The following is a 13938-nucleotide window of genomic DNA, read 5'->3' as shown; positions in this document are numbered from 1 at the left end:
ATAAACAAACTGAAAGCAGGCATTTTAGAAAACAAAATGGTGGAAAGCTCCTCCTACAAGAAAAATAAACGCTATGACCCACCCTTCGTCGCGCGCCGACCCAGTCACAGACCAATCACAGATTAAGGCGGAGTCGGGTAGCGGTTGGCTCTTCCCTCTTAGGAACCCTCCCGGGCCTTCTTTACCACTGGGTAATAAAGTAAGTTTAAGGCGACTGAGAGAAGCAACCAACCAAGTGTGTGTATGTGCAGGCAGTGAGTGCTTCAGGGAGGCAGTGACTGGCGTGTCGTAGCAGGAAAAATATTTTGAATTTCATGAACTGTACTGGCGGACTGGCAATAAATAAGATCTGTAACATAAACATTCTTTCCGTACTTGGTGACTAACATATAGGGGCCAGTCAGTGAGGGCATTTGGACTATGGGACTCTACTACTCGCATGTCTGTAACGCAACGTGTCCCTTGAAACTCGTGTTTAGTAACGGAAGTGGAATATTTGGCAAAACTGACTACAGTCTAAAGTTGACCTTGAATGCAAAACAACTGACTCCGAAATTCGTCATGTGTTCATGAATGAGCCAGAAAGGCCAAAAATATCATCGAAACAGAATGGCCGACTTTACGATTATTACATTGTTTGACAATCATTACAGTAATTTTAACTGATTGCAGTGGAAGGCTGTGTCACACATGGACGTGAATTTGCGTGAAACTTGAGCAAAAGATACATATTCCTCTCTCTGGATTTCAAATTTACTCACCCATCCTCATGGAATGGTTCACACAATTCAAGTAAGTTTCAATTACATACCTGTCCAAATATTATTTATTTAAATTCTGATCCCTTAATTCACAGTAAATCAACTTATTTAAAGACAAGAGAACACGGGAGAAAAAATCTTTGTCATGTAGTCACCGTTACAACCTTAGAAGCTGTGTCTGTAACTATATGAGAGGGGTAATGGCAGTGCAGGACTGATTCAATATGGTCTAAATGACATTCAAACAGACAGAATACAAATAATGAACAATTCGGTTATTGAGGAGTGCTGACATAGGCAAGAGTGGCAATGTTTGGCCCACAGGAAGCTATGACAATGAGAGTCACAGTGCCGCGATAATGGTGATGCATAAGTAAGCGTCGCGATGCCCCGGCCGAGCCGCGAGTCGTACGGGGACCAGAAGCCACCCTACTCCTACATCTCGCTCACCGCCATGGCCATCTGGAGCTCGCCGGAGAAGATGCTGCCCCTGTCAGACATCTACCGCTTCATCACGGAGCGTTTCCCTTACTACCGCCGCAACACGCAGCGCTGGCAAAACTCTCTGAGGCACAACCTCTCCTTCAACGACTGTTTCATCAAGATCCCGAGGCGGCCCGACCGCCCTGGAAAGGGCGCCTACTGGGCCCTGCATCCTGCCGCCCTCGACATGTTCGAGAATGGCAGCTTCCTCAGGCGCCGGAAACGTTTCAAGCTGCCAAAAATCGAGAAAGACGCCCTAGAAGTGGGACTGGCATCGATTCAGCAAGCTTCCAGTAACGACCCTAGTCGTGCGTTGCTGAAGAGTGTGTCAGCGTCGCATCAGGCGAAACAGTACGCGGGAGCGTCGCTTCACGTTCCCGGCAAGTCCTTCAGCATTGATAGCATCATGCATGGTGCAGTGGACACTCTACCTGATGCGGCGTCGGCAGCGGCGGCGGCTCTGCAAGCTTTACAGCATCCTGCAGTGCCTCAACCCATGCTGGCGCACGGCAACTCCTTCTGCTCACCACCCTACGCTCCCAGCATCCCTGTGGCGGCTCCGGCCTCTTCAGGATACTTACATCACCATCCCCCCGTTTGTCTTCAGCAGCAATTATCGGGCGGGTACTCTGCTGGTGGTTATATCGTACACCCAGCTGCTGCTGCCGTCTATGCTGCAGCCCTCGCTACAGCCGGACTTCTTCTTCCCCCGTTCAGCAAGCCACCACAAGCGCTTCCGAGTCTGGTCAAGCCCCATCCTATGATTGCGCCGTGTCCTCAGCAGTTCGCTCTTCCTGGTCCTCCTCTGCCACCAGCCCAGAGGGTGATGGAGTTAGAGGACTCCGCGTCGCCGCCTCCCTCGACACCCTTGCTCGATGTTGTCGACAATTCCACGTCTTCATCTTCTTCGGATTGCTTGCAGCTTCCTGGGGTTCTCTAGCAGCAAAGGTAAGGATTTCACTCATAACTTCTGCGGTACTAAAATCATCAAAACTTTGAGCACCGTCCTAGGCAGAAGTTCTTCTCACAAAAGCGCTTCGGCTTTATACGGCCTAGCTGTTTCCAGCAATAAGGTGGGCCTTCTTATGCTCAGGACGAAAAACTGTTTATTTATGAACAGGAATGCTCAGTATAAGGTGCTGTGTTTCTACACAGATTCACGCCAGGAGATCTTATTTCATACTACACAGTCTTTAAATTAACTCGGAAATTTTGTGTTACTGTGCAGCTACCTCTGACGAGGGAACTCTTAACCACGAATAAATTTGACACTCGAGTAGTTTAACTTATGTGCATATTCTGAATGACTGAAAGGGCGTGCTTGTGAATTTACAGTCTGATAATTTCAGTAGTCCTCAATGTTCTAAAAAAATCCCAGTCATTTAGCCCTATCTCTACCTACATAGGCCTAAACACTGCTTTCTATATGATAAATAGACAAAATCTGAAATGTGTGTGTCGCTTGATTGGGCACTTCGAAACGCACGGTTGGGGTCACAGCATGATTTCGTTATTGTTATTACCGTACATGAGGCAACACACTCTGTCATCCCCTCAAGAATCAGAAGGCACAGATACGATCGGAGATAACTTACCTGAAGTTCGAATCAGCTTGACAAACTTGAAATGAGACACAATGGCATTCCTCTCTAAAACATTCCCACTGACAGTGACTTGTGGACTGTTGCCTGTGCATTTTCAGTAGTAAGGTAAAAGTAAGTTGTCTCTGTGCTTAACTTATTAAGCACTACTCCATGAAGGCGTATGGGGGAGTGGATGTATAGATCCACATTTTCTTGACCTCGTCACTAGCTGGAGGTGAGTGGTCAGCCTCACGCTCCGGCCTCTTTACTCCAGGGGTCAGGGGTCAGAGCTCCGGGTACACATTGGATAGGAGGCTGGGTGGACCCAAGATCCGGTCTGTACAACTTGTAGAAGAGAGAATTCTTGACCCTACCGGGACTCGAAATTCGACCCCTCTGTCCAGCTCGCAGCCTGTTGCTATACCGACTGAGCTGTCCCAGTTTCCCGTTCCCAGTAGTTGCAACAGTAAGGTCCGTTCAGTCTCAAGAGTAAGCTTTCATACTGTGAAGATGACCATCCTAACCACTGTCGAAACCTTTCTCGAGCAAGGGGAGATTCACTTCTGCACTGCCCACAGGCCTGCGCCTTGGTCACAGGGACAATTTCGCGTCACTAGGAATGTAGCTGAAATATGGATGGTTTATTTTTCGCTGTAACCAGGAATACATTCGTAATAACTTAACAGACTAGGTCTGTATGCAGATGAAGGGGTGAAACAACTTTACTGTATGTTAAGTGACCTAAATAAAAAAAAGGCTCGTATTATCATTGGCCTAAATAACTTAAGTTATAGGTAATTGAAAATGTTTATTCTTATATTGTCAGTAGCGTACGATAGGTCTGTATGAGAAATTTTAGTATTTTAAATAGGCATAAATATCTCGTGTCAGTCAATTTTGATTTCGACAAGTGCTTCGTGTCAAGTGGACGAAGCCCCTTTCTTTACACCTTTTCACCGCTGAACATCTCGATTTGGAATCGCTGAGTAAAAAATCAACCGCCACCGCCCACGTGCAATGCTTTTAAAATACAAAAATATGTGTTAAGTTACGATAGCTATTAGTATTTTGGAGGGGGTATATACTGCCTCCATCTACTTTTGACCTGAAGATGGAGTCAGTATGTTCTTCCGATACATAGCCGCGAAAATTTGGAATCTAGTATATGTCCTAGGCTAATCTTAAGACTTGTAGGGGACATGGGGTTACTGCCTAGTTCTGCACAAAATGAAAACCAAAGACCCACATCTCTCAACTTTTACGTATGTCAGGATGTAAGCTGTCACCTCTGTGCTGAAGGGCTTCAGGCTACGTCCCTGAATTTAGTTTGAAAACCAAACAGGCCTGGGCCTACATTTAAGATAAGAGATACCAATCCCCAATCGAGTTAGACTTTCTTCCTCGCCAAATATTTCGGACTACTGTCTTGACTTCAGGTAGAAAGGGTCCTATCGTAATGTTTTGTTTTTAAATAGGAGCAGTTACATCTCTCTGCAACACCAGAAGATAGAACTCTTCTTAAACGCCAACTGTGAGAACCTTGAATTCTAATTGGAAGTTCGGAATTACCGGTCGCTATGTTGAGGCCTATTCGGAATTATAAAGGCACAATTGTATTATTTGAAAGAAAATTAAATATGCATATGCTTCCATCCAGTACCGAAATTCTGAATACATGAAGCTACGCACCTACTCCTCTATCCGTCTTCAAGATGTAGTGCTTAAGCAAGCGGGCGGCCAATTTTACTTTCATCTTTAACTTTGACTTATGTCTAACTGAGCTATATAAACAAACTATATGTTGTGTGCTGCAGAACTGGAAATGTGAACCACTTCTGTGTTCTGTGCACTGAAGGTAGAATCTTTTTTTATTGCCAGTGGGGTGGGACTAAGTCCCTTGTACTGCGGCCACTTCTAGCCTATTGTACCAGCCCTAGATGATAGATGAGGGTGGTTATGGAGCAATTGGTGGAATTAAGATTGACAGGGGAAAGCGAAGTACTCAGAGAAAACCTTCCCCAGCACCACTTTGTCCACCACAAATCCCACTTGACCAGACCCGTGATTGAACCCGGGCCACCGCGGTGGGAAGCCAGCGACTAACCGCTTGAGCTATGGCGCGGCCCTAGGCCGAAAATTAGGCTTCCTTCTTCTGCCTTCTTCAGATTGCATTGAAACCCGTTCCAACTTCACACACATCTCCGATACGGAAACGCCTATCCTTTCTGTTCGTAGTCTGACAGAAATGAAGTTTAAGGAGTCTCTTTGTGTCCATTCTGACAAGGTGACTGTTGTGTTATTGTAAGCTTAGTCCAGTCTTCCACTTAATCCGTACTCGGTCCCTTCTCTACAGCTTCATTTTAATTATGCCTAATCTAGTAGGCCCCGGGGCGTGAAGCTGACCACTCACCTCCATCTATTGCCGAGGACAAGAAAATGTGGATCTATACATCCACTCCACCATACGCTTTCGGGCAAAGTGCTTAATTAGTTAAGCACAGGGATAACTTTGCCCCTTTACCAAATCTAGTAGGCCTGTGACCATATTTACAGGAGTTAGTTTTCTTCTTTATTTCTACTAACATTTTTGCCCTTCTGTATCAGGTTTCTCATATAAGAGTGCGGGAACAACAGTGGGTCTATTTTACAAGATTTCATATCTACGCCCGTCTTACTCCAGTGCATAATTATAGGCCTATAGCAATAGAAGGAACGTCATAAATTGTTATTGTCCATCAGCTGGCAAGACTTCTGTTTATATTGGACCTAATATTGAAATATATAATAAGATATTAACTTGATAATATAGGCTTCATAATGTAGTGTGTATACTCTTCACGCGTATTGTCAAAGGACGAAGTAGCATTAGTGACGCGTTACACTAGGGCGGGAAATAAGAGATGCATGAAGAGTTTTGGCCAGAAAACTTTAGGAGAAGAGGCCACTTGGGGGACAAATGCATTGAGAGAGGATACAATTAAAAAGGTTCGGAGAAATAGGAGTGACTGGAAGGGTTTTGACTGAGGTAGGGTCAAGTAGAATGATTAGATTTCCTAAACTCGGGATCTAATTTCAGGTTCACAAACGAACAATTTCTTGTGATTGCATAATTAAATAAGCAAGTGGATGGACTTTTCAACGAAGACACTTTGGATAGGAAGCTGGGTGGGCCCCAGAGCCTGTCTTAAGGCTGTAGAGGAGAAAAAATTCTTGACAATACCGGGACTCGAAGTCCGACCCCTTGGTCGTCCAGCCCATAGCCAGACTTTATTGACTGCGCTATCCCGACACAAGGAAATTTAAGAGCTAAATTAGAATTTCTTTGAAAATATTACGTGTACTTCAAATATATTTTAATAATATCTACAAAAAATATATTATTATATTGTCATACTAATCGAAAAAAAATAGTACAATATTTATATTAATTTCTTCTCAGTCCGCATATTTTTAAGAACTGGAGGCTAAGCTGAGGGAGTTGAGACCTAGAATAAAAATAAATATTCTCAAATAGTTGTTACAGGTACAACGGACTCCAGTCATATTAGTTCTTTCTCTTTTAATAGAGGTATATTGTTGAATACAACGTAAATTAAGAGAATAACATGAAAAGGGGAAGAATTGGCTGTTTCTTTGCGAACCTGTGTAATGTTTCCTAATGCTACAGTGTACAGTCTGTACAGAACAGCAGAAAATGTAAGTCACTTATTGGCGGAAAGCGTGTACGCCCGCGTACCCTCCACAAGAAGAACGACGGTCAGCTTCTCAAAATCGACTCTGCTCCGTGAAATTAATTTTGTTTCTTAGACATATTTTAGTCATTTTACATATATAATAAGTAATTATTTTCTTTAAATCCCGTTACTATATAAATATGATTATTTCAAAATTCAACTAGTTTGCAGCTTTATATAGTGTTTGCTTAAATATCAGGATCAAATATCAATTAAGACCCGAATTCTGGCCTGGTATTTGTATGCCTACACAGTTTACAAAGAGGAGCTCAACACTCTTCCAACTTTCCTGGTATGAGGCCTAGAGTGTAGATCTGCATAGACATAATAACACTTGACAGACTTCGATTTGCTGTCATACTCCTTGTATCTGTAGTGGAGATTTTATTTTACTTGTTCCTATTGATCGTGTTTCCAACTGCACGGGTACGTGAGCAGTCCGTAATGGTTCTGCGCTGGCAATGTCTGCTGTCAACGCTGTGGCTCAAGTATTCAGCGTGCGAGAACAGAAACTCAGATTTTCCACGCGGTTGTGCACAAAACCACAGCTCTCTAGGCCTACAACAAATTTGAAACTGAACGAACATAAACTTAAACAACTTCACAACCATCATAATTATGAATCTGTCTTCATTGATGAATAATTCTGTAAAGTCTCTTTTTTTTTTTTAGAATTAATAATTACTTCTTTTAATAAAATTGTTATGACGCACGTTCTAACACGAACACGTGCTATTCGCCACATTGACAGCTTTACTGCTAAATCCACTACAGTTCTCCGCAGGTTGTCCACCTGCAGAGGTAGGTACGACTGCTTTGAAACTCGGCCGCAATATTGTCTATCTTGGAGCTGGGGTTCATTATGATCTTCTTCGGTCCCTTCAACTAAATTCTGGAATGGTGTCTTAAAATAATTAATGGCTGTTTCTTTCCACATCAAACAAAAACAAAATCAAACTCTGTGGCCTGTAGTCCGCAAGCGAACTATACCGACCGAGCGACCGCCGCTTGTCTGCGAAGTTAGTGCCAACTCTAGAGGACAGAGGGTGTCGCGTGGTCAACGCAACGGATCCCCACGGCCGTGAATTCTTTCCTCTTCATCTCATTCTTAATAACCACTGATGCAGTACGATCGATACGGCTGAAGAACAAAACGTCAAAGGCTAAAACAAAACTCAAGAATCAGGCGCCTTACTGAATGAAGACATATTGTGTTTGTGTGTGTGCATGTCAGTAAGGTTTAGGGGCGCATTCGCATCCACGGCCGTATGCGTCTGTACGGAAATCAGAGCCCTCCAGGTGCAGTAGGAGAGCTGGGTATTAACAGTTTAGAGGAACACAGTGTCTCCATCTTCAATCCTGAAAACAGAGTCAGTATCTCATTCCGAAATGTGTGTCATAACCCAGATGACTGATATAAATATGAATCTTCGCAGCTGCAAAAACCTCAAATTTTATACACTAATGACAGCCTTGCTCTCCTACTTGAGCCCTGGGATCGGAGTTCGAGGATTCGTTAGAGTAAGCCTATAGGATTTACTGCAGTAAGTGATCTGTATGAAGCAAACTGCAGACTGGGCATGACATTCTGTAGTCGTGTAGATGGTAGCAGATGTTCACGCCACATCCATCTGCACTTCGACCCTAAATATGGAGCTACAGGCTTCTCCGAAATATTTGTTACATTCTAAAAGGCACTATGATATCATAACCACAGAAAACCTGGATCTAAGTTTTCACCTCCGCGAATAGACCTTGAAGCAAGTGTGTTTCTTTCAGATCGGTCGATTTTTGTAAATGTCAGTTATTGGTCTAGGTACTATGCTACAAGCTGGAATGTCGCGGTTTCTAGTCCCGATGAGGTGGATTCTTTTCAATTTACCTAATCCTTCCAGCCGCACTATGGCCCTGGGGTTGACTCAGCCTGCAACAGAAATGAGCACTAGGAACCTTCTTTGGGGGTAAAGCTCCGCTGACAAACTTACCGCCATCTGTGAGCTGACTGTCTAGAGAAAATGTGGAAACCTCGACGTCTCACAACCCTATGGGCCTTCACGGCTTGTTACAGGTATAGTTTTACCTTTTTCCCCTCTTATTACAGGCGTATACTCTGATATTTTGGTTAGTTTATAATTCGAAACATAGGCCCAGTACTTGAAAAAAAAAATTATAAATTCTACATATTCATACTGTAGTAAATTCCCAGGATATAGAAGTTTTCGAAAACTGAATAGGGCTGTTTCTACTCAAGGATAGTGAAACGTCGCAAGTAAGCAGTTTAGCATACTACACACGGAGGCAGTTCATCATTACACAGACCAACTTATGTTGTTCTGATCGTGATATATAGGGCTCGCTTAGATATACCGACCTTGAAGTTCGGCCGAGAACAAAAGGAATGCGTGAAACATTGTGGTGTGGAAACTTGACAAGCGCCACTTAGGAGATGGATACGGAGATGGTAAAGCTATCCCTGTAACAGGCCGTGGAGGCCTATAGGTTTGTGAGACGTCGAGGCTCCCACATTTCCTACGCAATCGCCTCTCAGTTGGCGGTGTGGTCAGCCATATGCGCCGGCAGCCATAGTGCAGATGTTAGCTACTTCTTGCTGAAAAATAGAGAAAAATGTGTTTAAAAACATTGCCCAGAGACTGGCCTACATAATGCGTGTATGCTGGTACCCCCCCCCCCACATTAATTAAAATTTGTGGACAAAAAGAAAGAAGCGCTCGGTTTGCATGGGAGCACTGTGCCCATTTCTAAGGTGTCCTAAACAGTGAAATTAAAAATAAACTGGCCTTACATTTTACTATATAAACAATCAATAAGCAGGGAGAGCGCTAATGTCTGATTTCAAGACAGCCCACTGTTAAGCTTTACCATGGAAACAATATATCTGTCGATGTAACATAAAATTATTTAGCATTTCAACATTGAGATAATTAGATAAATGCTTCCAGCTGCTAAGTTTAAGAAATAAAATTTAAACAAAAAAAAAAACAGTGCCCTCAAGGCAACAAGAACAACAACCGCCTAGCTGTAACCTACACCATTATACTTGACAAGCAGAAGCTCTATTGTTAAAGACTCTTGTTACCTAGGGCAAAATCCCACGAAAATTTGTATTATCGGATGTGCACGACTGAGTAAACTGCCTGACCGCAAGTTACACGTCCTAAGCTGCTTGTTCTACAGCGGCTTGCTTGTGCAATGGAATGTGTATCCGGCGCCCCATGGGACCGCTCTTGCCACCCATTTTCGAAGCTCATAACTTGCTCGTTGTGTACAGAATAACAGGATCGTTATATTATTAAACAATTATCCCTCTGCAAATTTCATTAAGTGATACACCATGAAGACATATTGGGAAATGGAGGTATGGCTCCACAATTCTTGACCTTGGCATTCGATGAAGATGAGTGGTAGGCTTCACTCCCCGGCTGTTTTATACCGGCGGTGAAATCGCCCTATAACCCACTGAATAGTAGGCTGCGTGGGCCCCAGAGCTGGCCTCAATGCTCTGGAAAAGCTGTAATATAAATATTGTCAAGGGTAGGAGTGAATTTTAGACGGGGTATGGATTGAACTAGTTGGAGAGGCTATATTGTCACCTTATACATGCCACTCTGAAGTACAGGATATTACAGCGCTATCGCTGATCTATACACCTTACAATTCACCGTTACACACACACACACTATCATCCTCAGTGTATTACAGTCTTTACTAGTCAATTCCTGGCAGTGGAGCTTAACGCAGGAACTATAACAGTCTCACTGATTCACACACTTCAAATACGTGTATAGCGGTACTGTAGCACATGTAACATTCTTATCTTCACAGCTAGACTTTCAACTCCACTGAACTGCACTCAGTAATTCTGATGCCTTAACCCTTCTACTCCCAAGCTTATACCCTGGCAGGCTGGTGTCTTGAAACTTAACTGACTTAAACGATCTTCTTTGTCTTTATAAATCCTCGGCACCGACCGCGCAGAAAAAGCTCTTGTAGTATTGAGTGAATTAATCTCTGCGGAAACGTACTTACCCAGTCGCTCCATAGCAACGGCTGTACGCGTTAAATCTTCCTATATTGTTGCGTGCTGGTATTATCTAGCAACGGCTCTTTCTCTGGCTCCACAGTTCTTGCTTTGAGCAATGACGCCACAATTTGTACAAATTTTTCGCTTTCATGAGTGATTAATTCATGACTACCGTCGCGCCGAATATTTGACGTCAAATAAAATAGTCGGATGGTCGTGATCACTGAATTGAAAATGTAGGTCCATAGCCTATTTCAAATTTATATTCCTGTATTCACGTACCGGGAAAATGTATTCAGGAAAGTTACTAGAATCCTTGGGTTCTGTTCCCGAGAGAACAAGGGGGGGGGGACACGCGGCAGCGTAGTTGGTCGAGACTCTATGCTACAAGCCGAAAGGTCGCGGGTTCGAGTCCCGATGAGGTGTTTTTTTTTTTACCTAATCCTTCCAGCCGCACTATGACCCTGGGGTTGACTCAGCCTGCAACAGAAGTTGGTACCAAGACTCTTCCTGGGGGATAAAGGGCGGCTGGCGCGTAAGATTGACGACCTCACCGCCTTCTGTGAGCCGATTGTCTAAAGAAAATATAGGAGCCTAGATGTCTCACAATCCTATGGGCCTCCATGGCCTCTTACAAGGATAGCTTTAATAGGCATTGGACATGTAGATCTACTGACTTCCATGCCTAGTTTTCTCACGGTGTCTCTTCCATCTCATCTTCCTTACTTTCATCTCCCTATACATGGAACTTATCACGAACCCACATTTTTTCAAAATACTCTTATAATTTCACTGCAGTGCGTTTAAATGTTCTTCAGTGACAGATATATTCCCTGCCTGCAGCAAGCGGACCCACTGGCAATATGCTGTAAACATTACGCAGAATCCTTGAATTGTGTCTATACTGCTCAGAATATTTTCGTTCTTCCTGGATATTGTCTGCTTCTTCATTTAAGAAAATGAGCACTACTAATAAGTACGGCGCTTTAGCTATCACTCATCATCGTCAAATAATTATACTCACTTGTGCTCCTAATTCATTAAGAATGCTTGCAGCCCGTCACGAAACTCAAAGCCTTTCCACGTGACAGCCATCGTATTTTCGTGTGAGGCAGGAGAGAGGCGTGATCAGAACTCACTTCCTGGCACAATACCGGAAAGAGCCGTGAACTGGGGGGGCTGCTATTTGATGAAGGTAACGATTTTTTGTAACTTCATCAAAGATATTTTTGAGAACACCAAGCGAAGTCTTCGCAGTAGAGACTTCACGATGTCTGATCGAATGTTATTTCTGGATTCACTTCCAGAATTCTCGTTACGAAACCTTTCACATTTCCTGCCATCGGTGGCGCCCCTAATGTGCATGAGTTAACACAGTCCTTCAATTTCAATCAATCAATATTGCTCGGTTACACATAATATCTGTTTCAAAATGGGAGCCCTATACTTGGTGGATTACTATTAACAGCCGATCTTGAATGGAGTTTTTGGGAAGAATTAATGAGATTAGAATTTCTGCTACCTGTATGTAAACTGCATATCGGAGATGTGTTATTTTATACAACGAAGTGATGTTGCCACACCCGGTGTATAATTTTATGATAAGTAAAAGATTTTCAGATATAACAGGAAAAATCGGTTCCGAAAAAGATTCGGTAAAGCTATCCCTTCAACAGGCCGTGGAGGCCCATAAGGTTGTGAGACGTCGAGGCTCTCTCATTTTCTTTAGACATTCGGCTCACAGATGGCGATAAGGTTGTCAAACTTACGCGCCGGCCGCCATTTACACCACAGGAAGATTCCTTGTACTCATTTCTATTACAGGCTGAGTCGACCCCAGTGCCATGGTGCGGCTGGAAGCATTAGGTTAATTGAAAAATCCTACCCCATCGGGACACGAAACCGCGACCTTCACAACTACGCTACCGCATGCTCCCCCAAAATCAGTTCCACTGCCATGACTTTTGCTTTATCACATAATGTCTCAAATTACCATCGTTGATATGTGTATGAAGTTACAATACACGAAGTTCCATGAAATTGGGTAGACTGATATAGGCGTAACAATGTACGTCATAAGAGGGAAATATATACAGATTTGTAATTCCAAGATATCGCACAGTCCTCGTGTTGCTATTTTACATTACAGCTTATAGAGAAGAAACTTAAAGGTGCTTTGAGATCCTTCAAAAATCCACGGTCACGCTCGTACAAAATTTATGATTCTATAGGAACCATTTAAGTGGAGTCGGCGCTGTCTCTGACTCGGTCTTCAGATACTCGGCGAGCATCTACACCAGGCATGTCAAACTCAACTTGTACAGAGGGCCACCTCAGCCCTATAAATAATAGTCCAGGGCCGCACTTCAAAATAGAAATATACATTAGATTTTGATACAAGGAAATTTAATTTTATTTATTATTTAGGAATAATTTCAATATAATTACCTAAAGTCACATATCTTGCAGTTTTAAAAAGCAAGAAAATGCCATTTTTGACAAGTATCAAGCAGCTTTTCAATATGTAAAAAGTGAGATTACACAAGAAATTATGTTAGAAATAGCAAAACATTGAATTTCCTGCTGCCTGCTAATTTAGTATGTCTGCGTGAGACTTCTTGTCTTCTGGTCTGTTGGAAAATTGTCTTTACAAAAAATATTTCTACTAAAATTTTAATATTGATTTGAATATCAATTAGCTCTAAAAGTTGAGGGGCCGCACTCTGTGGCTATGGGGGCCACATGTTTGATACGGCTGATCCACACCCTGTTTATCGTATTTAATTCTTCTTATAATCATATAAATACTCCTAGAAAGAAAAATAGATAATAATTACACTTGGTTTATATTGGTTTATTGGAGAACGCCTTAGCGTAGTTGGTAGGGACACTATGCTACAAGCCGGAATTTCGCGGGTTCTATTCCCGATGAGGTAACCGGATATTTGAACTGACATAATCTTTCCAGCCGCACTATGGCCCTGGGGTTTGACTCAGCCTCAAACTGAAATAAGTACCAGGAATCTTCCTGGGGAGTAAAGCGCTGCCGGCGCGTAAGGCTGACAACCTCACCTCCATCTGTGAGCCGATCGTCTAGAAAATGTGGGAACCTCAACATCTTTCAACCCTATGGGCCTCCACGGCCTGTTACAGGGATAAATTTATGTGTTTTTATTGGTTTATTACAAATTTTTCTTCGGTATCCTTGTAAGATATTCATAAACTTGTAGACTTAATGCTAACCCTGATAGCAGCAGTAGCCCTTCGTACTCACGCCAGATTAGTTATAAAATTGTTGTGTCAGCCTAGTGACTATTTTAATTATAGATCTGTAA

The 13938-nt window shown here is 43.0% G+C and overlaps 1 protein-coding gene across 3 annotated transcripts in view; it reads left to right on the top strand.

The window, feature by feature from the left end:
* Positions 1–226: 226 nt before the first annotated feature.
* Positions 227–13938, top strand: part of LOC111863629 (fork head domain-containing protein FD5) — a 119501-nt gene continuing 105789 nt past the window's right edge. For all 3 annotated transcript variants that reach the window (XR_004512924.1, XM_023850122.2, XM_023850123.2), the window contains exon 1: positions 227–2192. Coding sequence is in view for 2 of the 3 variants with exons in the window: in XM_023850122.2 (XP_023705890.1) it covers positions 1147–2184 (1038 nt within the window). In the remaining variant the exon portion in view is untranslated. The remainder of the gene's footprint in view (positions 2193–13938) is intronic.

The sequence above is a fragment of the Cryptotermes secundus genome, unplaced genomic scaffold (assembly GCF_002891405.2).
Source record: "Cryptotermes secundus unplaced genomic scaffold, Csec_1.0 scaffold99, whole genome shotgun sequence".
In the NCBI taxonomy this organism is placed as follows: Eukaryota; Metazoa; Arthropoda; class Insecta; order Blattodea; family Kalotermitidae; genus Cryptotermes; species Cryptotermes secundus.
Note: the sequence above shows the minus strand (reverse complement) of the source record. Positions and strands in the feature narration are given on the sequence as shown.